We start from the raw sequence: 23566 nt of genomic DNA on the forward strand, positions 1-23566 counted from the left end.
ATTGTCGGAGAGTTAAATTCCCATAATATAAGTTTGTCCGTATAGTTGATTAACAGTGACATTACTTTGCATTCGAATTCAAATAGGATAAATTATATACAAATATTTTGCAAGAAATATCCATAAACATATTCTCCATTTCTATAATGGTTTGTACACGCTTTTTAAATATCTATTTTGATAATACACCAGAAGTAGAATGCAAATTAATGGAAGAAGAATATGAAATATCTATTCCTTTCATTTCTTCCCACAAACTTTATCCCACATCCAGTCCCACCATACTGGTTTTACACTCACTCCGACATATTACTTCCTTTTACAATCCCACAAATAGGTCACGAAAGCTTTTGAAATTTGGTTAAATGTAAGTAATTCGTGTTGTACATATAGATATATATCAATCGCCCATGTATGATCATGTATACTTTATATCCTTAATGATACTAGAAGTGGAATAACAAAAATAAAGAAGGTCGATGAATTCGAAGGTCATGAAATATAAATAAAAAAAAAAAATGGAAAGTTCACATAATTGATTAATTCAACTATACCTTATTCTTTTATTTCTTTACTTTTTATATTTGATTCAAATATTGGTATCAACAGTTCCTGTTACATGAATGGAATATTAAACATGGTTTACCATTTGTTAATAGTGATTTCAAGTGACAAAATAGCTTGCAAATAATTTCGCTTAAGACTCAAACGTTTATATTCAACGAGGGAAACTCAAGTTTAAAGCAAAATATTTTCCAATGAAATATTGTCCCCTAAGATAATATTTCATGATCAAGTATCATGATATTTTGTCCCAATCTTTGAAAAAATGTCCAGAGAAGGACAAAATTTCATATGAAATTTATGAAATGTCTTATTGGACGATATTTCATAAAGTGAGGTTATCCAAAGTTATATTTTATGTATATTGAGATAATATTTCATGAATGGAGTGGCATGAAATTTTGTGTTATGAATGGGAGGTTATCAAAATTAATATTTCGGACAATGGTATTAATAAAATGTTTTATATTATCGATAATAACAAACATATATTATAAATGATTGTCAGTACTTTACAAATATTTAAACTGTATGATATGGTAAAATTAACATATTTTACTTTAATAATTTATAAATTTCAAATTTGAAATTAGCTTATGATATAATTTATGTTTGTTCCTAATGTTAAATACTTGCTTTACAAAATATTTTCAATTATGAATATAAATGTGTGCATGCTTCATGCTTGTGCACAACAGATGAGAAATAATTGACTGCAGCAGTTCACGATCATACACTTACTTTTCAAGATTTCATACACTCTCGCAATTTCATGGCTTATAAATCCTCAGGGAAGACATACTTTGATTAGGAAATATTGTCATGGACATAAATTCACACTGAAACCTGACAAAATTGTATAAAGAAGGACGCTATTTCATAAAAAAGTATTGTCCTGGACAGTATTTCATCATAAAATATTGTCTGCAGACAATATTGTCAATGAAATTTTGTTTGCGGACAATATTTCATAGGGGTCATTATTTCATTTTACGGTGAATTCTATTTACGATGGAAGATAACTATGGAACAGTGAAGTGTAAGTATTGACTATAGTCTGTTTCTTTCAAATCTTTCAAAAAGAAACCAATGCTAATCAACTAATAGCTTAACAGCAGCTATTTCTGAATCAGTATATCAATTTTGACCTTATTGTTAATAAAAGAAAAATCATAAAAACGCTTCAATCATAAAAATCATAAAGTGTGCCAATTAAGTAAACACCTTAGGGCGAAGAAGATTTAACATCACCAATGCCTTATGTGTTACCAATCAAGGATCCAACAGCCAAGAAGTTGTCATCATTCATAACATAACAAACACAAATTTATATATGAAACAAAGGATTAAACGATTCATATCTATAATTCTTGTAATAAACTTAAGGAACATGAAAAATTGAAAAGACACTGGAAGACAACTCCATCAGATCCAGATTATGAACCAAAAATATAATATTTACATTTTTTAGTCTTTTAGAATATAGAACATCGAGGACTTACTTATAACCAATTAATTACCAACAAGAATGTGTCCATAGTACACGGATGCCTCACTCGCACTATCATTTTCTATGTTAAGTGGACCGTGAAATTGGGGACAAAATTCTAATTTGGCATTAAAATTAGAAAGATCATATCATAGGAAACATGTGTACTAAGTTTCAAGTTGATTGAACTTCAACTTCTTCAAAAACTACCTTGACCAAAAACTTTAACCTGAAGCGGGACAGACGAATGGACGGACGAACGGACGAACGGACGCACAGACCGAAAATCATAATGCCCTAGGTGGGGAATAAAAAAAAAATCACATATTTTCATTGAAAAGTGACACTCAATAAACTATTAACACATATAGAAGTTCGGTCAAACAAATTAATGTGTTTGAAATAAAAAATTCCTGAAGAATTTTAAAACGTACATGCAAAATGAATTGTTTTAAAATTTTAGGTAAATCCATGCCCACTTACAAGATCAAAATAAGAAGATTGTGGTATGATTTCCAATAAGACAACTATCCAACAGAGACCAAGTGACGTAGATTTAGGGTACTATAGGTCACAAGGCAATTTTTAACTGAAAAGCTTAAATCAGTTATAATCAAATGTATTGAAATTTACGTTAAACAATAGTCTATTAATTTTAATAAGTTATCTACATCCGAACTCAAAGAAAGTGACAAGCAACACCCTGTTTATATAGATCAGACATGCTGTTTAACGTTTCGGTAAGCCCTCTGCATTAAGAGATATTTATGCACAATTATATTTTAAGCTGGAATGATGTATAACAAGGTGGAGTATTTATAAGTTATCAGGACGTTTTTAAAGGTGTTTAAAGTACACCAATTTAGATGGTATGATGATATATTTGACATGTACCATCAAGTTCACATAGATTTTTAATGCACCAGTTATGTTCACACAATGTACACCGTCCAATAGTACAGTCATAATGTTCAATGTACTGAAACTGTGTTCAAGGTTCATTGTATCCTTTTGGAGAATATAGCCATTTTTTAGAACTCAATCTATTAAGAGTACTGAAACATCTGTGTACCTAGAAAATTTCTAATGCATGATTGAACCAATTTTCATATTTTGGGGGATTTTGAGAACATTTACCCCCCTCAGTGACACTGTTTAAATCACTTATTATTGAGTAGCTGTATTATCCGTGTCAGTTAATACAATACAAATATTACATGATTAAACATCATAAACATTTTCCAAACTTATTTTGATATCATCTTTAAAAACGAGAATAAAAAAAAAACACAAAATGCAGTTTAAGTCCAGCCAGGCTTTACTTTAAAAAGGGAACATCAGTTAACGGATCTTCAAAACAAACAAACTATTGCTCTCAAAATTACATCTACAACCATATAAACGAACACACAAGGAATCCAAACACTTGGTATCACAACCGATAAACTAAATCAACATAATCACATATATGCTCTTCAACGTCGTATTTCATTTGGCCTTCCAACATTTGTGAATCTAGCGCTACTCATGAGTATTATGTGGACGAAACGCGCGTCTGACGTAACAAATTATAAGCCTTATTTAATAGTTTTTATATCAAACACACTACATTGAATTATAGTAAATAACAAAAGTAACAACAGTAAAATGCTGATGCTTCAAATTAAGGATAATGTTCAAGACTGCCGTTTAATGGCAAATTATTGTTGTATGTATATATAAATATTTGAAGAAAACTCTTAAGCTAATGAAAAACGACATGTTTAGAGGACAGTAAACCGAACGATGGTTAAACTCATATAGTTACACAATATTCTCGTAATGTTTTTCTTCCTCTTTCATGTTTGAGGCTTTTTGTGATTTTGTAACTGATAGTGTGTATTATTTTGAGATGCAACAAATTTACGTATGTCATTCAGTTCATTAATGTTTACAATTATTTCTAATTGAATGATTGCATGACTTAAGGGATAAGAAATTCTTCTAGTTAAATATGTTTTAAGTATAAGTAAATAAATACACATATATATATATATATATATATATATATATATATATATATATATATATATATATATATAAGTGATACATTATACAATTACTTACCGTTACAGGATCATCATTGAATGGTAAACACAAGATTATGCAAAGTATTCCTATCCTTACGTTTGTAAGTAACTATCGATTAGAAAAGTTATAAGTACCATAACTATTAAAATAATTAAGAATCGAATGTTTTTTTATAATTTTATTTGTGTCTGAATGCGTTGACAAAAGAACATTTTGTATGAACGCGGGAGAGATCATTTTAGACAAAAAGTTACATTTACAGATTATCCATATGGTACTTGCTTTGTCAGATCTAATACAGTGGCTGTCACATTAGTCAAAGCAAACCAAACAGCAGTATGGATGTAAAAAAGAATATAATTATTTTTTAATTTACCGCAGTGTAAAAATAATTGAGACACATCATCCTTCCTCTTTAACTAATATATGACTCAGAATGTCGGTATAAATTCTTATTTTTATGTGTCGATAAGGACACTGTGCTTTTTTTCGGAATTTAAACTTAAATTTGCTACGAACGTACGGAATAAACCGCTTCATCTGTATTGATTTATTTGGGAACTTTTCTTATTATAATGATCTGTCGCTATAACTATTGCAATAGATGGAGGAGTAGATTTTAGTATTTAATAGCTTACAATTAATTGAATATTTATGATTATGAATATCAATTCAAAATTGTTATTTAAATCAGCAAAAATGGCAGTATTTAACGAGCAGTTTCTTGCAACATATATTCATATGTTACTGTTGTTCAGACGTGCAAGGAGAAGCTGATTTAAGTTCACCATCAAAGTTATTTCTAAATTTTAACAAATGAGGTCAACCAATTTAGTTCTTGCGATAGTACGTTTGAAGTGTAAATATTGATGTCAGGATTACAATACTTTTCATTGTAAAGAATTAGCAATATATAGCTAATATATATATATAAATAATGTTGTGGTTTCGGTTGGATATTGTGTTATGTCTTATTGTTTGTGGTTTGAGTTCTGTGTTTTCGGTACATTTCACATGTGTCTTATTTGCCAATATAGTCGAGTTAATTTCCATTTTCCATGGATAAAGTATTGCGTTAGTCCAAATAATTATGACGTCGTCACAGCATTTATTTAAAATAGCCTTTCAATACCGTCATAGTCATGATAATTGTTTGGACTAGTATTGTGAAAATAATTGTATGAATTTCAAGATTATATATTCGTTACAAAAAATACGTCACTGTTTGTGCTGTCGTTAATAGAAGATGTTCGTTGTTATTCTGCGGTTTACGTGTTGTAACGACTATTATATTATTTGTTTGTGCGTTTCTCTGTGCTGAGTGTTCTTGTGTTTGTATGTGCTGTATTTCTGAAATGTAGTGTTGTCATTTTAGCGATTTTTTTTAACATTGCCATAGAAGCGGGAGGTTTGGTTGGCCATAAAACCAGGTTCAACCCAAAATTTGTTCTTAAAATGTCCTGTAGCAAGTCAGGAATATGGCACTTGTTATCAAATAGTTTGTTTCTATGTATGTTGGCGTTTGTTTTTGTTGCACTTCAGTGGTTCTGTTGTTCCGTTGTTTTCCTTTTATAGTTGATGTGTTTCCCTCGGTTTTAATTTTTAACCCGGATGTGTTTTCTCTAAATCGATTTATGACTTTTGAACAGCGGTATACTACTGTTGCCTTTATTTATCTTACCATTACCACCAGCAGTAATGACAAATCTTACCTTTTGGATGTATTGTCAATAAACTCATCATATATACAATTTGCAGACAATTGAACTACAAAATAGTCCGTCCCTTCTCGCCTTCAAAAATAATTTTAAAAGTAACCGTGAAATTAAGTCGGTATTTTCTTATTGTGGTTCCAGATCCGGTCAAATATATCATGCGAGAATAAGAATGAACTGTAGTGGACTCAACAAACACCTCTGTGACAGAAACTTGATACAATCCCCGAAGTGTGTTTGTGTAGACCCTGAAACAACGGAACACTATTTATTAAAATGCAAAATATTCAATGTACCTCGCCAAAGACACATTCACAACCTACAGATTCCAATCAAAATTTCCACTAATGTCTTACTTTTTGGCTCCGATAGACTCACAGTAGAACAAAACATACTGATATTCACAGCTGTGCAAAACTTTATTATAAGTAGCAATCGATTCACATCCACAATCAAATAATTCTTATTAATCACTCCTCCCCTATATAAAAAATATTGTTTCATTCTTTAATAACACTCTCATTTTTTTAAAAACACCTTTCACCCCCTTCCTTTGCCATATATTTTTTTCTTATGAATTTTCCTTTTGTTATTGTAATCATTGACTGTATTTTGTTACATATTTATTCGTTTGCTATTCAGCATGTATTCATAGCTTGTAATTTTATTTTCGAATTTAGGGAGACGGATTTATATATGAGCAGTGCTCTTGTTTCCTAATCCCAATTATTGAATCTTTTGTATATTGCGTATTTATGTGTTTACCCTTGTAGCTATGTATTATAACGATTTCTTTAATAAAATATGTTTACAGTATACAATTTGATTAGCGTTAAATACTTATCACTATACATCAAGCACACATCAACCAATCAGTTGTGTTTGCTTAATTTCTGTTTTTAATAAAATCTCCTCTAAAAGTAATAAAATAGTAATTTTCGAAAACATATCTTATTCAGTACATCAAAACTGGCATGCCGCCATGAACATACGGATATTATTATATCTAATTTTTTTGTTATAATTTTGTTTGAAATAGGAATGTATCTCCCTCATACATAACTCTGATGTCTTGTCTGGGTTTGGCTTTATCCATCTTCAACGTTTGTATTATGTTTTTAACTTTAAAATATTTTGGCCTTGATCATCAACAAAGAGACATTAATTGTCGAAATGCTCATCTGGTGCAGTAAAATTGGTACCGTTAATGTATACGTAATTACTACCATTGGGTCGATACTTCTGTTGGTTCAGTGTTAGCCCGGTACTAGTATGAAATTACGGATATTGTTCTATTTGAATTGTCTGTTATTAAATTTTAAAATCCTTTTAAATTTAGGAAAGTGTCCCCCTTGCATTGCTCTATTACTTGTTTGGGTTAAGCTATACTTTTGGTCCTTTTTGGTTTTATCAGCTCTTTGACGTTTGTATTAATTTTTTTACTTTCAAATATTTTGGCTCGAGTATTACTGAAGGGACATAAAATGTTGAAATGCGCATCTGGTGCAATATAATTTTTACCTTAAATGTTATTGACTGATTATGTTCTACTTTAAACATGTTATTAGAGCAAGCTGAACCAATAATTTTCGTTTTAAAATGAACAGTAGTTATCTCTCTTTCTCTTAACCTATCATGAAGACACACAGGAACTATTACAGGATATTTTGAATTGATTTCAAAGACAGTTATAACATTAATATAATCTGGTTAGGATTTAATGCACACGTTGACCTACCTCATAACAACCGACTAAATGCCAATTTTTCTTATTCATTTTGTTTAGATGAAAAATATTTTGTTGTAGATATCAGCTGTATTCGCAGAATCGAACATCAGTATTTACTTTGACTGTTCAAAATTACAGTTCTGGGAGAAGGAAAAAGTTGTATGCAATGCATCAACCCCAATATTCCATTGTGCTTGGGATCTCTTTAGCAAACAGTATGAAATGAAATGCCTACGAAAGCCAATTTTGATAAGAATAGGTAAGTAGTATAAGCAGGATCTGTAAAACAATGTTGTATTTTTTTTCCTTTCAAGGTTGTACCAAGATGTTTTCGAAAACAATTATAGGAAAATCACAATCCTGAACAAATCATATGGTGAATTAATTAAGGACTAGACAGCCACAAAAAATACCCAAACAAATAAACCACAATGAAAAACATACATGTTTTTATGGCTTTATTTGTACAATTATATGGGGTATTAATGCAGAGATGTAAGTCATTACTTCAGACATAAAACTTTTAGATATTGATATATATTAAGATGAAAGAGTAAAACGCACATTTAATTATCAAAAATTTGGCAACACACTGGAAACTAAATGTTTCAACTTTAATTGTATGTAAAATGACGAAAAGCCTCTAATGTACCTATTGTAGGCAACCGACCAACGATTCAAGGAGGATTGCATTACGGACCTTGTAGTGAAGATCGATACCAACCATTCCATATCGTATCGAATCGCACTGTAGACTGTTGGTACCTCAAAAATAATTGCATGGAGGAAGGCCAGGTTCTTTGTGATAACAGGATTGGTGATCTAGACAGAACTTGTCGATGTGACTATACTCAAGGATACGCCTTTGTACAGTCGCCCAAAAATAACTTTTCCTGTATACCATCGGAGGAAGATTGTTCCTGTTACAAAAAAATATGTAGAAATGAAAACCACAGTTTAAACCCAGGTAAAGAGTCTCTTTATGTTTGTGTTGTTACTTCAAGGCATTGTAAATTTTCATTATGATAAATGCTACAAGCAATTGCCTACCTGCCGACCCAACTACGTCTATGTTCATCTTCAACTATAGATAATCTCCAGACTAGAATATAATTCATGACTAAATCTTTTTGTTAATCTTGTTTTGCTTATAAATAAGTTTTTTCTGTTTTCATATTCTTTCTATCTTCTATTGCTTAACACACTAAAAGGGTAAAACAATCCTCATTTAAGCGCAATAACTCCTATAAGAAGACCTGTTTGCAGATCTTGTCTTGCTGATAATTTCTTCTTGTAAAAGTTTCTATCGGTCTAGTTGCAAGGTAATTGACAAAACGTAAACAAAATGATTAAAATGGTCATTCAAGAGCAAGGCTTCCAATAATGAGACAACTGACGATTTCAACCATTTAACTTATCTTGCTGATCATTTTTGCTATTTAAATATCTATATATCTATTAAGATGTTTAAGATAATAGGCAAAACACTAAAAATGGGTTCAAATCGTCAATCAAGAGCAATGACTCAAGTATGAGTCGTCGGTAGATTTCGGCCATGTTGACATATTTTTTGCATTTTTGCTGTTCTAAGTTTCTATCTATCTATTTCAAGATAATAAGCAAAAATACAAAATAATGGTAGAAATCGTCGTTTCAGTTATGTTGACTATTTTGTATCTTGTCTTGTTAATCATTTTGCAATTTAAAGTTTCAATCTATCTATCATATATTTCAAGATAAAAGAACCCCAAAAAATCTTTTAAGGGCAATAATTCCTATTAGAAGTCGTCTGATCGTTTCAATGTAAATAGACAGTAGGTAAATCTAAACGTTCTTAATATTTTTGCCCATATCAGATTTTCTCTTTCTAGATCTGTTTTCAAGATAATAGACAACACTTGCATTTTACCCATATGTTCTATGTTTACCAATGTCGGCCATGCTGGTTGGAAGGCGGAATCATCGAAAATATTATTTTTAAACTAGATACACGAATGATGATTCTGGCTAAGTATGGTTAAACTTGGCCGAGTAGTTTCAGAGGAGAAGATTTTTTTATAAAGTTAACGGACGACGACGGACGCCGACCACAGGCGACGGACGAAAAGTGATGTGAAACGCTCACACTGCTCCTTTGGGCCAGTTGAGCTAGAAAAAATATCATGTCAAAAACAAAAATGCTTTTACAGGGCTTGTTAAACTGCATTGTACATTTTACAAATGTGTTATTTATTTTGAAATATCTATCTTTACCGCTATATATTTTGCTTTTCAGTATGATTTTATTTTAATTTATTGTAGAATATGAATGTGTAGATTCAAACAACACGTTTGGCTTTGCAGGCACTTGCCTAATCACAGACAAGTAAGTAAATTCAAATATGGTTAAGATACGAATTATAATAGTTCAACGTTTTTTTCGGCTTGGACTCTTTTTAAAAAAAATATTACGTTTTAACACTTGTTCATTTGCATGTTATTAAAGTTCTACAGAATAAATTTAAATTTTTATCTTTCTGCTCACAAGTTTGAAATTGTTGACAACAAAAAACTGTTATGTTTAATTATATGTGTTTGTCTTTTTTAAAGATCGCCTGTAACAACGCCAAAGATGAATACTGTTTCCTCTCATCTTGCTGTCAAACATATCTCCGTTTCAGGTATGGTTATGGTTATAAATTTAATGTAACAAAATGAATTGATAGTGCAATAACACATTCGATCATATATCTTTGATACGTATATGCTTCCTTACATACCGTACCTGTAATACTGCTGTTCTCGCAAACAAGCAGCTTTCACGAAGAAGCAGTTCTGTTTTGTCATTTGCATTAAGCACAGTCGCATAGAGACGTCGTTCAAAATTTATGTAGAAAATGATATTACTTTGACGCTGTTTTAAATAATTTTCCTGGATAAAAAATCAATTACGATAAAAAAAAAATTGTAACTCAACAGTTAATATATTTAACACTTTATTACTCTTAAATCATAAAATCACATTATATGCAGTGATGTTTATGTTCACAATAAGGAAGAAGACACCAGGGAGCAATAAAGCAAAAATAATAAGTCTAATAAAGATACCTTGCTGCATGACAAACAAACTAACAAACAAACAGTATGTATGCATACCATTACATTTAACAACATTTACATCATTGCACGCTGGTAACAAAACAACAAAATAAGACTGGGTTCATGATATCCGCCAAAGTAAAAGTGCACTGAATTGTGTATTGAGAATAACCACCCAAAGTAGCTACTGTCGTATTTAATCTACGACAAAACACGATGAAGTACTTGATTCTAATTTAACCAAAAATGTAACATAGCTTATGATGAAAGTATGCATTAGAACAGTGGTCAATTCTTTACGAAGTAAGACAAGTGGAAGGCTGTTAGCATATTCTAAAATAATATTGAAAGTCCAATGCATTTGATCATTTAAACATCAAAATCAGATCGAAGAACTTGATATTATGAAGGCTGAGCAAGTCATTAGATCAAACAGAAAGCAAATAATGTTTGAAATCAATGTACTGCAATTTGACTGCCATCAAACAAGAAAATTATTTTATTTTCCTCTTATAATGTACACCAATCAACAATCAAACGGCCTTTTACTTTCGTAGGTGTCATGTTTATAATGTCTATTAATGAGAATATCTTAACCCACATTTCAATGCTTATAATTATTTGTATGTTTAATTATTGTAATAAGACAATTAACATCAATCTTACAGGGTATCGTGTCAATGCGAGAGTAGCAGTGTTTTTGTTAACCATCTTTGGTAAGTACACTAATTTATTTCAATTAAATTATGTCAGCTGTCTACAGTATTAAATATTTTCTTTAACAGGGATTTAATTAAAAATTAACGGAGTATTCCTTTGAAAAAGAATTAATGGACTGAAAACAAATGCCTTTATCAAGATCGAATGTATCCTATGTCCAATATTTTAAATTGACCGACTAAGCACATTTCTCAATTTATTATCAAATTGTTTTTTAACCATATCACAAATGTCATTAATAATGGCCTAGACATGCTTAGCTACCTTAAACCAGGAAACCATGTTGGAATATAGTGATAAAGTCAACTAATGCGCAAATATTATGCATGATAACTGATGAAATGCTTGTGAAATTTGGTTATGAAAATTTCATAGAGAACAACCAGATCCAATTAAGAAAAACATAATTGTAGGAATCAATTTTGTTCTGAAGAACAATAGTTCTAGTTTTGATGGTCAAATGTATAGGCAACTGCGCGAGAAAGTGATATAAACCAAAGTGATATCAACTTATTCCAACTTTTGAAGCAAAATATTCATGGGCAATCGATGGGCCGAAGATTTGATAGGCCTGTATAAATTGAAACATTAATCAACAATATCAGCAAACGAATCCAAACACTATGAAATGCAAATGTTCATCCCTGTTTAGATGTTTTATTGATGAAGCTAAATACCTCAATATAAACACATATAAATTACAAACCTACTGACTCGAAACAATTTGATTATTTGCACGAAAAACACAATAGGTGTTGCTTACCGTACAGATTGAAGTTGAATTCACAGAATGGTTTCTTAACAGCAAACAGAAATGAACGTCCTGAAAAATTTAAATGCGTATAACTGTAACGACACACCAAGTTCGATTAATATTCATCGGTATAAAACTTGTTAAACTATTGATCACTTATAAGCAGTGTGCATATGGTTTGTACAGAGTAATTGGTCCTTTGTTTTTTGATTTTCGGAATCCACACGTATTTGATCCATTCTTATTTTTAATCAAGCAAAATTAAGGTGATTTTTTTAAATGTAGTACCGCACATATCTACATAAAAAAAACTTGAAAATGTATGAATGTCATATATCGATGTGTATCAATTGACAAATTTAAAAAAAAAAAGCCACCCGAAATCTGATTACCTTATCTTGAGATGACAAGCTTAAATTAATAAAAATACTTGCAAATACCAATGAAGACCAACAATTCCGAATTTTCCCATTTCATAAATGTGCTGGTGTTGCAACAAGTTAACAGAAAACAAATAACGAATCTTATATGGATAGAACAGGATTGCTAATCGATATATTGAATCCAGAAAAGTATCTGATTACTATTGATAAAGGATATTTGTTAACCTGAATATTATTTTATTTTTAATCTTCTTGAAAATGTTTCTGGTTTTTCATTTTTTTTAACGTATAAATAGAAATACTATTCAGCCTAATTTGACCAGTGATCTTTGGGACTGTTGCAACGATGTCCACAGAAGCATGGGTTCAAATCTGACTAATGGAGGGACGGAAATTAGCTAATTTGTAGATATAACAATGTTTTGCTTAATTTCAAACGAAGTACATTGTATACGTTATTTGAAGGCTATGTCCTGTTTAACTTTTGTATATCCGACGGATAATGTCAGTCGTAGAGTTGTCACATATATACATCTTGACAAATAACAGCTTTTTATGTTAACATAATATAAGAACATAAGTTCCTTCATATAGAATCTCTCCCGAAATGACGAGAATCTAGACAAATTTACGCAGATATATATTTAGTGGTCTGTAGGAAAATTAGAAAAGATTCTGAATAAAGGAACTTAATATGTTCCATACAAATGGCATGAACAAAAAGAAATAGCAATGTTTTAAAGATGTGTTGATCAATCATAGTTGTGCATGCAATATTACCTCTTGACATGCCTGGATGTAGAAGTACAATTTTAAGCATATAGGTTGCACTTCTGTAAATATAGACAATGCAACTCCTTTTACGGCTAAAACTGTGCCACTTTTACTGTGAAGTCTCGTAAAAAAATACATCCTAGAATGGAAAGTTCATATGTGCTAAATTTTTTTCAAAGGTCAAAATATAGGGCTGCGTGGCATATTTTCAACATTTATTTGCCCCGAACTTCTAAGAGTTTAAACTTATACTAAAATTCTGTACTTCCCTTGCCTTCACTTTTGGTTCTCCTCAAAATTCAATTTTGCCGCTATCGATGTGTATCTATACTGGTAACATTCCCAAGTTATTTCTCTATTAGATGAAACATTGAGATCATATCTAGGAACCAGTACGTAAACAAAACAAAATATCTATGTATATTATATATCTCCCCCAAAAAAAACGTGTTTTGTGAAACAGCTGTATTTACAAAGTGCAACCTATAGAATGGAGTTTTGATTAATCGAGGATGCTTATAATTACGAAAAAATCCAAAAATATCTGTATGAGTGAGCTGTTTTCACATGCAAAGGACTACTGTAATGTATAATTGCATTTAAAAAAAAAACAATTCACACTGACAAAGGCCACCTGTTGTGGTAAAATATTTTTTTATACTGTGTTATATCATCTTATTCGTACCTAACTATATTTTACCGGTATCCATGCAAAAATCTCTATAGTCGTATGCATTTTCCTATTTATGCTGTATCGTCATTTTCAAACGATCCGATACCTATTTATAAATGATTAATCGTTTTAATAGAGAGTCTTAGATATTGTGTACAAATACCCATATTATTGCCCACGGTTAGTAAACATGTGATGTGAAGTCGCTTTCTGGAATATTACTATCTAAGGAAAAAAAGACAGCATTATGACTACGACAAGTGGAACACATCCGTTGTCATCTTCCTTAAAATTGAAGTCTTCTCTGTCTATATTAACCGCCTAAAGATAGTTGATAGTGTACATAACGTTAAACCACATTTTAGTTTATATCTTCTCTCTATATTATGAAGCCAATAACGTCACATTATGATTTCTTTTGTTTCGTCTGAATATGCATCTCTGATATTAATCGTATTTTAAAAATAGGATGTAGACATCCTTATAATTATTCATTGAAGATATATACATTTACAAAGGCTTAGATTAAGTGTTTCAATGAACATTTATTAAACATATCAAAGAGAAAGTGTTTCTAATAGGTGTTTTGTTATAACATCTAATTTTTATCATTGATACTTGAAAATGAATAATGTTACTGCAGTGACCAAATATATTACAAAATAATTTTGATATATGAATTTGAAGATTTCATATATCTGTATAATTTGGGTTTCATTTATTTCTTGGATAACGGTTTTTGTTTTTGCCATGATAAACCTCACAGTAATGTCTATAGCAATACTAAGATTTGTATATTGTTTTACACAGTCTACATTTTATCTCTTCAATTAAGTATTTATACATTCTTATTCGTTACCGCTGCTGAATGCCTATTACTCCCGATGGCATCATCAGCTCAGTAGTAAGTGATTCGGTACCGACATGAGCTATAAACCTTAAATAATCGCTTGTTAACTATAGAATGTTGTAAGATACTCGGGCAGAGTTGACCTTCGTTTGAATTGTTTTACATTTGTCATTTCGGAGTAATTTATAGCTGACTATACGGTATGGATTGAGTTCATTGTTGAAGACCGTATAGTTTTGAAAAATATACCCAAAACAGATATCTGAGTATAACTTAATCAAATAATTCCCAAAACCTGCCGGTAGAATAGCCATTGTCCATTATAACACACGAAATCGAATCCACCAGTTGTTGTGTCGCATTCTTTTAACTAATTTTTTGTCTCATAGCAATCAAAATATGTACACCAAACAAGTCAACATTAATACGTTTTCTTAGGGAAACGCCATGAGCCAAACTTTAAACACCATTATCCCAGTTTCGGTATATTTCTGGGATTTTGATTGGCTGATGATTGTCTTTAAAAACTGATAGGCCCGGTTGTTGCTAACCCATATACCCGGGCATTGCTACTCATTAACCCGGGGAACTTCACGCGCGTTTTCCTTCGTTCCGTGGTTGTTCCCAGCGAAAAATGGAATTCTGGAGATAATCCATGATGTCTGTAATTAGATATACAATCCACTAACGATGTAATCCTATTATGCCGATCATTGACATTCATTTTAGGAAATTTACCACATAGCTGCCACTTAGTTAATGAATGGGACTACTGATCTAGTTATGCAAATGACCCACGTTGACGTCACACCATCAATGACAATACGGTGGCGACATTTAGCACCAAATTTGATTTATTCTAGTTTCTCTGTCTCTGGATTATAAAAGTCTCATATTTGACTTCCTGTATGATTCTACCAAAGGTAGTAGTACCCTAAAAAAAATACGCAAAATTTCCAAATTTCAATATAACTCCGAATTTCCCCCAAAATCGACCGATTCTGACGGGGAAAAATTCGTTATCTACATTCGTATGTGAAGATATGGGTATTTTAACAACATTTGACTCCTCCTCAGGGTGTAGTCGGGGTACTTCAAGGTGTTAAAATACCCATATCTACGGATATAAACGTAGATAACTAATAATGAAAAGAATGCATAGATCCAGAAGAGGCTTTATAACTTTGTAATAATATTTTTTTTTATTTTCAGCAATATTATTGGTATTGGGTATTCTTAAATTCGGTAGGTATCATAAAGGCAGACACAATCATTCATGTACAGTGAAAGAAACATATATTTTGAAAAGTTTTGTACCTTTTATTCTTTTAAGTATATTCTTTTTTATTATTAATAAATTTATGTGTCTCTTATTTTTAAATTTATTACTAAAAACTTGGTTCGGCGATCAGCTGTTTTCATATAACGATATATATCGAAGTTGCATATATGTCCTTACAGACAGGCTCAGAAGTAACGACGGAAATCAAAAGTACCGTCTTAAGTCTTGATCATTCTGAAAGGTGTAACTTTTTAAACTCTTTGAAAAACAATTTCCATCATCTAACATAGTATTGGTAAAAAGTAAAATAACAAAAATACCAAACTCCAAGGAAAATTCAAACGGAAAGTCCCTTATGAAATGACCAACTCAAAAGCTCAAACACAAACAAATGGAAAACAACTGTCATTTTCCTGACTTGGTACAGACATTTCCTTATGTAGAAAATGGTGGATTGAATCTGGTTTTATAGCTAGCTAAACCACTAAGTTGTATGACAGTCGCATAGAATTCCATTATACTGACAACAATGTGTGAGCAAAACAAACAGACATAATAGGTAAAAATGACAAAAAGTAGGGTACAACATTGTGTTATAAAACAAAGAAAAACAAAGTGCCATATAGACACTCTATAGACAAATAGATATAAGAAGATGTGGTATGAGTGCCAATGAGACAACTCTCCATCCAAGTCAAAATTTATAAAAGTAAACCATTATAGGTCACAGTACGGTCTTCAACACGGAGCCTTGGCTCACACATAAGCAAAAATGAAAGACAAGAATACAAAAATAACCAAAGCACAATAAGACAATGGCGGGATGTATAAATACCGAGCAATACAAGCAATACAAGTGACGACATACTTCATAAAAGTGTCGTGTAATACACATCTGCACGATATCAAATGTTATGTTTAAAGATGGTAACTATATGGGACATTTTCAGATTTGTTATCTTTGTTCTTAAAGCAAGTGTTTGATTGAATACGTTTCTCACCAAGTTCTCATTAATTTCCACTGAAAAGATACTATACAAATTAACATGCGAGAAAAATACTTCTATTTGGAAATTTTGTGCAACGTTGTGTCATAATTAAAGATAGTTAATAACTAAATTCAAATTATGCTCGCTCTCCGAATTTTGCATTTAATGATGACAAAATATGTAAATACTAAAATTATTTTGGCAGATAATTTCTGGAGAAGAGCTTACAAACTGAACTTTAGCGAGTTTAATATACTACAGGCACAAAAAATTAAATGATGTGAAAAGTCTGACTTAATATCTTGGTTAAGTCTGGTAATTCTTACCTACATATGAAAAGATACTTTAGTCATTTGACTACAACATTATATTTGCTATAATGCTTAGTATCACTACCGCATTACGAAAGAAGCTTCTTTCAAAAGGATCAAATTCAATTTTAACAACTCTAACTAGTTACTTTTTTTCTATTTTGATGAATTGGAATATTCTTTTTATGTCCCTTAGCCTCTCGATTCTACATTTTATAAACCCTAAGCATGAAATTATGTGATTGTTTTATTGATTGCTTCATTTTTTATAAATTCGGTACAGTGTTGTTGAGGACATCCTTTATATTCAAGTATGTAACATGTAACAAATATGTGGCATTATACCCACTTTCAATCGTTTTACTTTTTTAAAACTAATTTAAAATTATATTTTGTTATAGGAACATTCTGTGCCAGAAGATGCAAAACAATTATCAGTAATTCATGTAAGTACTTCTAGTATATGAATACTTTATGGAAAGGAACAATTCATCATCGAGAAAATTCATCACCACACCAATAGCCCTATACTAGGTACTCCTTTCCGAAAAGATAGAGAAATATCTGGATAAGAGAACTAGGTACTGCAATGCCATATGGTTGCAATGATAACACTAAAGGAGTAGGAAATTTGTCAGGTCCTGCCTGGTGTGATGTAAATGTAATGAGCTTATTTATAACTAACTTAAGACTCCTGCGTAGTCATGGGCAAAAACATTACCATCGGCCCAATGTAAAAAAGTCTTCCAAATCTAGATCGCAATCTGGGAGCTTTGATGACCATCTTTCACATCTTCGTCATCCGTTAGGGTTACATTACATTATAACTATTCTGTTTTCACTGCCTGTTAATTTTCTAAAATGTTTGAAAGATTATACACTTGACAAGGGATGCATACATACATTTTCTCCAATATACATACTGGTCAGTTTAATTTGTGATGTAACTCTTTTGCGTCTTTTTAAACCAGTAAGATCGGAACCATTACATGATGAAATTAGGAAATTTTATTCGAGTTCAGTTTTCTAGTAAAGGAATCGATGCTATCTACATCAGCAACGTTCTTCATCACAAAGAGGTAACATCTTAAATTCCACTTTATTTTCAAAATTAGTCTGTTCTTATTGTATCCTACAGTTACACCAAAACCATTGCACCTAAAGTATATGAACTGGACACTTTGTCAGACTCAGAGTTAAAGCAATCAGGTCTCTGATCAAACGTCGAATCCAAAAGTTGAAAAACTGTGAGAATGATTGACCAAAATCCGTGTTCAGAGACAAAGAAGCCGTGAAATGTCTATCATCACTTCACGATAAATATGTTGTTGTTCCTGCGGACAAAGCTTCATATAATATTGTTTCTGTATGTAAATCGTACTACTACGAGTGTCTTGTAAAAGAATTATGAATAAATGAGAATTCAGGTTAATCCCACATACAAACACATATCATTTGAAAAGGATGAGATTTTTGCAAATCATAAGTCCTTCATGGCTTCAATGAATATTACATTGAACAGCAAATCTGAGGACTTACCTTGTTGGTTTTAAGTACCTAAGCTTCACAAAATTCCGTACAAACAACGGTTTCATCTGCATTTTCTACAAAGGAATTTTCCATTAGATTAACAAATATTCTGTCCGCAGTGAAGGAAGGTCTTCAGAAATACTGTGACACTGTTAACTCGCGTAGTGGTATTAACTATATGTGGATTCTAAAAAAACTCTAAAAAACTTCTGGATAATTCTAAATCTCGATCTTTCTCTAAAAATTAATTCTGTCAAAACCTTTGATTTTTCAACCCTTTATACCACCATTCCCCATGTGAAATTCAAAAATCGTCTAAGTGAAATAATCGACAATATTTTTCAATATTAAAATGGTAGCATACGCTATAAACGTATTACTTTGGGATACCATACAGCATATTTTGTTATTAGTGTTATAAACCCAATTATTTTACAGTTGCCTATAATTGCTTACAGCCGCTTTGGTGGATAGTTGTTTCATTGGCAATCATACCACATCTCCTTATTTTCATATTGTCCTTTATTGACGTTTTTGACAATGTTAGTGATTTTTTTTTTGCCTTTGAAAATGAAGTTAAGAAGCAAAAGTAATAATAATTGTTTAAAAAGTATTTTAATCGGAGTTGTTGACTTTTGAACAGTAACATTTAAAAGCAGTTAATATAGTTCAAACTTGACCATTTGTCAATAGTTCAAGACTCATACATTTACAACAAAATGAGTCTGTTTGTTCTACTATTCAGCCAATCTTTAGTTACACTTGTTAGACAGAATAAATAAGACAAAATTAATGTACACGGTTATGTGACAGTTTGTAGAATGCATTGTACATGTAAATATATAACATACTGAATTCAATGTAATTATCCAGACAAAAGGGAAAATGATAGCGTGAAATCAAATTGAAGTAAGACTATATTCGATGACACGGTAAGCACGTGTATGCTTAACGTTAAATAGACAGCAACCAAACGACAAAAAACAAAAAGACATAATATATATCGGTCCTCAATGAAAGACATACGCCACTGTCAACGTTGCATAAATAGTTCCAAAACTGTATGACCAAAACCATAAACTGAGAAAAGACAGTTGTGTTAAATCATGTGATAGGGTTGCGAAGCACTGACTCCTGGCCAGCACTATGAGCGATTAGAATAAACACTGTATATCATATTTGTTTTTCGCTTATTATTTTGTACATAAATCAGGCCGTTAGTTTTGTCGTTTGAATTGATTTACATTTGTCATTTCGGGGCCTTTTATAGCTGACTATGCGGTATGGGTTCTACTCATTGTTGAAGGCCTTACGGTGACCTATAGTTAATTACTGTGTCATTTTGTCTCTTGTAGAGAGTTGTCTCATTGGTAATTATACCACTACTCCATATTTTAATGATAACTAGTGGTAGCAAATGTAAATAACGTTCAATTTTTTTTTCTTCATTTAAAGCACAAATTACGCTCAGAACTTTGAGGTATTATCGTAACGGTGTGGAAAACCGTAGTACTTTTGTTGTTAATAATACTGAATCATTTACCTTTAACTTGTTTGTCATCGGCTATCGATAGCAATGATTTTACGCTCACTCCGTCTGTCAGAGGCCGTCCAGTGGGGATTTAAGTAATCATTTGTTACACATTTTGATACATAAAACTTTAAAGGAATTTGTTTGAAATATTCTTTATATCAGCACACAGAACAGTTTCATTTTAGAAAATAATAAATGTTCAGAGCTTCTTTCATTAAATAATCGAAAAATACATTTACACATTTAGATTTTCGTTGTAAAATTTTTAAGTCGATGGGGTTAATTCACAAAATATCTTAAGAGAAAAAATACTTCCACGTTGGGATCATTCAAGAGTAACCAACCATTTATTCAATGCATATGATTTGTTTCTGAAAAGAGTTCCGGACAATGAAAAAAAAATCATTTTTTAACTGGTTATTTTTCACATGGATCATCGTTTGAATCATTCAATCATACAGAGAACTCATATGATTACTTTGCTTTGGATATTCCAGTACTACACAACCAACTCAATTGCCTCTATTTATGTTTATATCTATATGTAAATCTGTTTATATAATGCTATCATGTAAAGGGAACTGTTACGCGTGTGTGTGATCCTTTTTGTCTCTTTGACCAAAGAAAGGTAGTCATAAACTAAATTGCAGTACTCGTCTATATATCATTCTTGTATCTCACAAATTTGGGTCTTTTACTTACAAAACTTATTTTCTTGTAACGTATTTTATTGTTGAAGAATGAATGTTGCCCGTTTTTTTATTTTTTTGTCGTTTGTTTGTGTCTTATTGACATACAACCGGATCCCCTTTTCTTCATATTCAAAAACATACGAGATGACATCAATACCAATTCATGACACAAAATAACTGAGTTAAAATAACAGCAAAGGAAAATGCTTTCGTGGTTGTTTTTAATCACGAAGTAACAATGTGGTCTTTAAAAAATGTTATAAATAAAAAAAAAATTTGAATGTTTATATTGGAAAAAGTAACGTTGGGTAAATTATAACAATTATTTCAATTTCAATCCATATTAAGCTGTTGTTTTTTCCCCCTTCGAGCAAATTTTGACCACATTTAAAAAATCAATTTCCTGCATGATACATATATTATATGCACATTTTCATTGCGATCTTAAAAAATATATTGTTCTTCCCTTCAAGTTAAATAAAGAAGAAAAGAAAGGTTCGATATATATGAGAGACAATTGTACATAATAAGACACAAGGCTGACTTGTATCAATGTGTACAAGTTATAACCATTAGGGATTACAGCTTACATTGTCTTAATCATTTTATTTGCAACATCGATTGTTAATGTAATGATTTTCTTTATACACGTCATTTAACCTGCTTGGCATAATTCAAGTGTTTTTAAATTCTTTTTTTAATATGCCGTTCGATATTCAATTTGTATCAATTTCATTTAAACATTTTTTTATTTTAGATTCACGAGTGACGATAGTTAGTAAGTATTTGTGTGTTAAGTATTTGTACCATAGAAATAAGTGTAAGTTGAAAACGTAAAATAAGAATATATATTTTTTGAAATCTTATATTTCCTCATCCGATAGTCTTTTTAAAGACCAATTCAGACTGGTCGAGTAAAAATCAGTACAGTCGAGTACAGATGTAGGCCATTTCAGACTTTTATTGGTCTGTAGTGTTTATAATGAGTGCATGTTTCGCTATAACAAAGAAACTGCGAATTTCATGCAGTTTCCAAAACATATTATCGTGTACAGAAAAAACAACAAAACAATTTCGGAAAAAGTGTAAATACAGATACAGTATTTACATCATCTCACCAAATATAATGTTGTTATTTTGATACGTGCATATTTTCCCAAAACAAAATGTACGCAAACGGTTTTACAAAATACAGGATATCGAGAAATTTTCTTATTTGATCAAATATATAATTTTGTAATGGTTTGTTGCTATCGTTACTCGCCAAAATGTGAAATCGTTTTAATATCCTCCTCAAATAGGAAATTGGTTTTTGTATTTTAGTAAAAGCAAATGTTTTTTTTTATGTATTCCGTCAAATATGAAATTTGTTTTTTTTATATATCCTCGTCAAATGTGAAATTTGTTCTTATATCCAGGTCAAATGTGAAATTAGATTTTATAAAAAGGTCAAATGTGAAATTTGATTTTATATAAAGGTCAAATGTGAAATTTGATTTTATATAAAGGTCAAATGTGAAAACTAGTTTTTAATATTCTCGTCAAATGTGAAATAAGCAATACAAAAATACTGAATTCCAAGGCAAATGTATTATAAGGTGACATTTATTTTTATAATCTTAATGTATTTTACGTTAGTCATGTTAAGGCAAAGTTCAGATCAAAGATGTTCTTTTAATGGAGGAGCTTTATTTTCGTATTGTGCACTTGTTTGTTTTTTGTCGTCTCTCGTTATGCAACCACAAAATATTTGCGGCCGAATAATGGAATGACGATATCGTCGTCATCGTTGTCGTCCGAAGACATTTGGTTTCCAGACAATAACTTGAGTATAAGTGTATGGATCTTTTTGAAATTGGAAAAGGAAGGTTGGGATTGATTTTGGGGATTATTGTCCTAACTAATAAGGAATTAAAGGCTGAAAAGGCTGAAAAGGAATGTTGTGATTGATTTTGGGGGTTATGGCCCACACCGTGTAGGAATTAAGGGCCAAAAAGGGGGCCCAAAAACTAGGATTTTCATGTTTCCGGACGTGGGGGTTAAGGCCCTAACCATTTAGGAAAAGGGGCCAAAACAATACTTTTCTAATACTTTATATGAATTACTTATTTCTTTACCAATTTCAATGGTGTTCAATTCAAAGTCTTGAATTTTTGGGGTTCTTTAATATGCTGAATCTAACTAACAGCGCGTTTAGATTTTGGATTTTGGGCCCCGTTTATAATTTGTTCACATTGAGGTCCAAGTGGTCCAATATTAAACTTTGTTAGATTTCGAATCTAGATTTTTGATTTTGGGCCCGGTTTTCAAATTGGTCCACATTAAGGTTTAAAGAGTTTTACCAAAAATTGAATTCAAGAGGTGTTTTGATATGTTGAATCTATATATGTATTTAGATTTTAGATTTTGGGCCCAGTTTTTAAGATGGT

General features: G+C 31.2%; 1 protein-coding gene across 1 annotated transcript in view; it reads left to right on the top strand.

The window, feature by feature from the left end:
- The first annotated feature begins 316 nt into the window (after window positions 1-316).
- LOC127737602 (uncharacterized) overlaps window positions 317-23566 on the top strand; it is a 28654-nt gene continuing 5404 nt past the window's right edge. The window contains exons 1-10 of the mRNA XM_052248441.1: window positions 317-367; window positions 4168-4223; window positions 7646-7826; window positions 8229-8534; window positions 9869-9932; window positions 10157-10227; window positions 11314-11361; window positions 16012-16044; window positions 17783-17827; window positions 21895-21915. Of these exons, the coding sequence (XP_052104401.1) occupies window positions 4197-4223; window positions 7646-7826; window positions 8229-8534; window positions 9869-9932; window positions 10157-10227; window positions 11314-11361; window positions 16012-16044; window positions 17783-17827; window positions 21895-21915 (796 nt within the window). The 5' untranslated portion in view covers window positions 317-367; window positions 4168-4196. The remainder of the gene's footprint in view (window positions 368-4167; window positions 4224-7645; window positions 7827-8228; window positions 8535-9868; window positions 9933-10156; window positions 10228-11313; window positions 11362-16011; window positions 16045-17782; window positions 17828-21894; window positions 21916-23566) is intronic.

This window comes from Mytilus californianus, unplaced genomic scaffold (genome assembly GCF_021869535.1).
Source record: "Mytilus californianus isolate M0D057914Y unplaced genomic scaffold, xbMytCali1.0.p SCAF_4, whole genome shotgun sequence".
In the NCBI taxonomy this organism is placed as follows: Eukaryota; Metazoa; Mollusca; class Bivalvia; order Mytilida; family Mytilidae; genus Mytilus; species Mytilus californianus.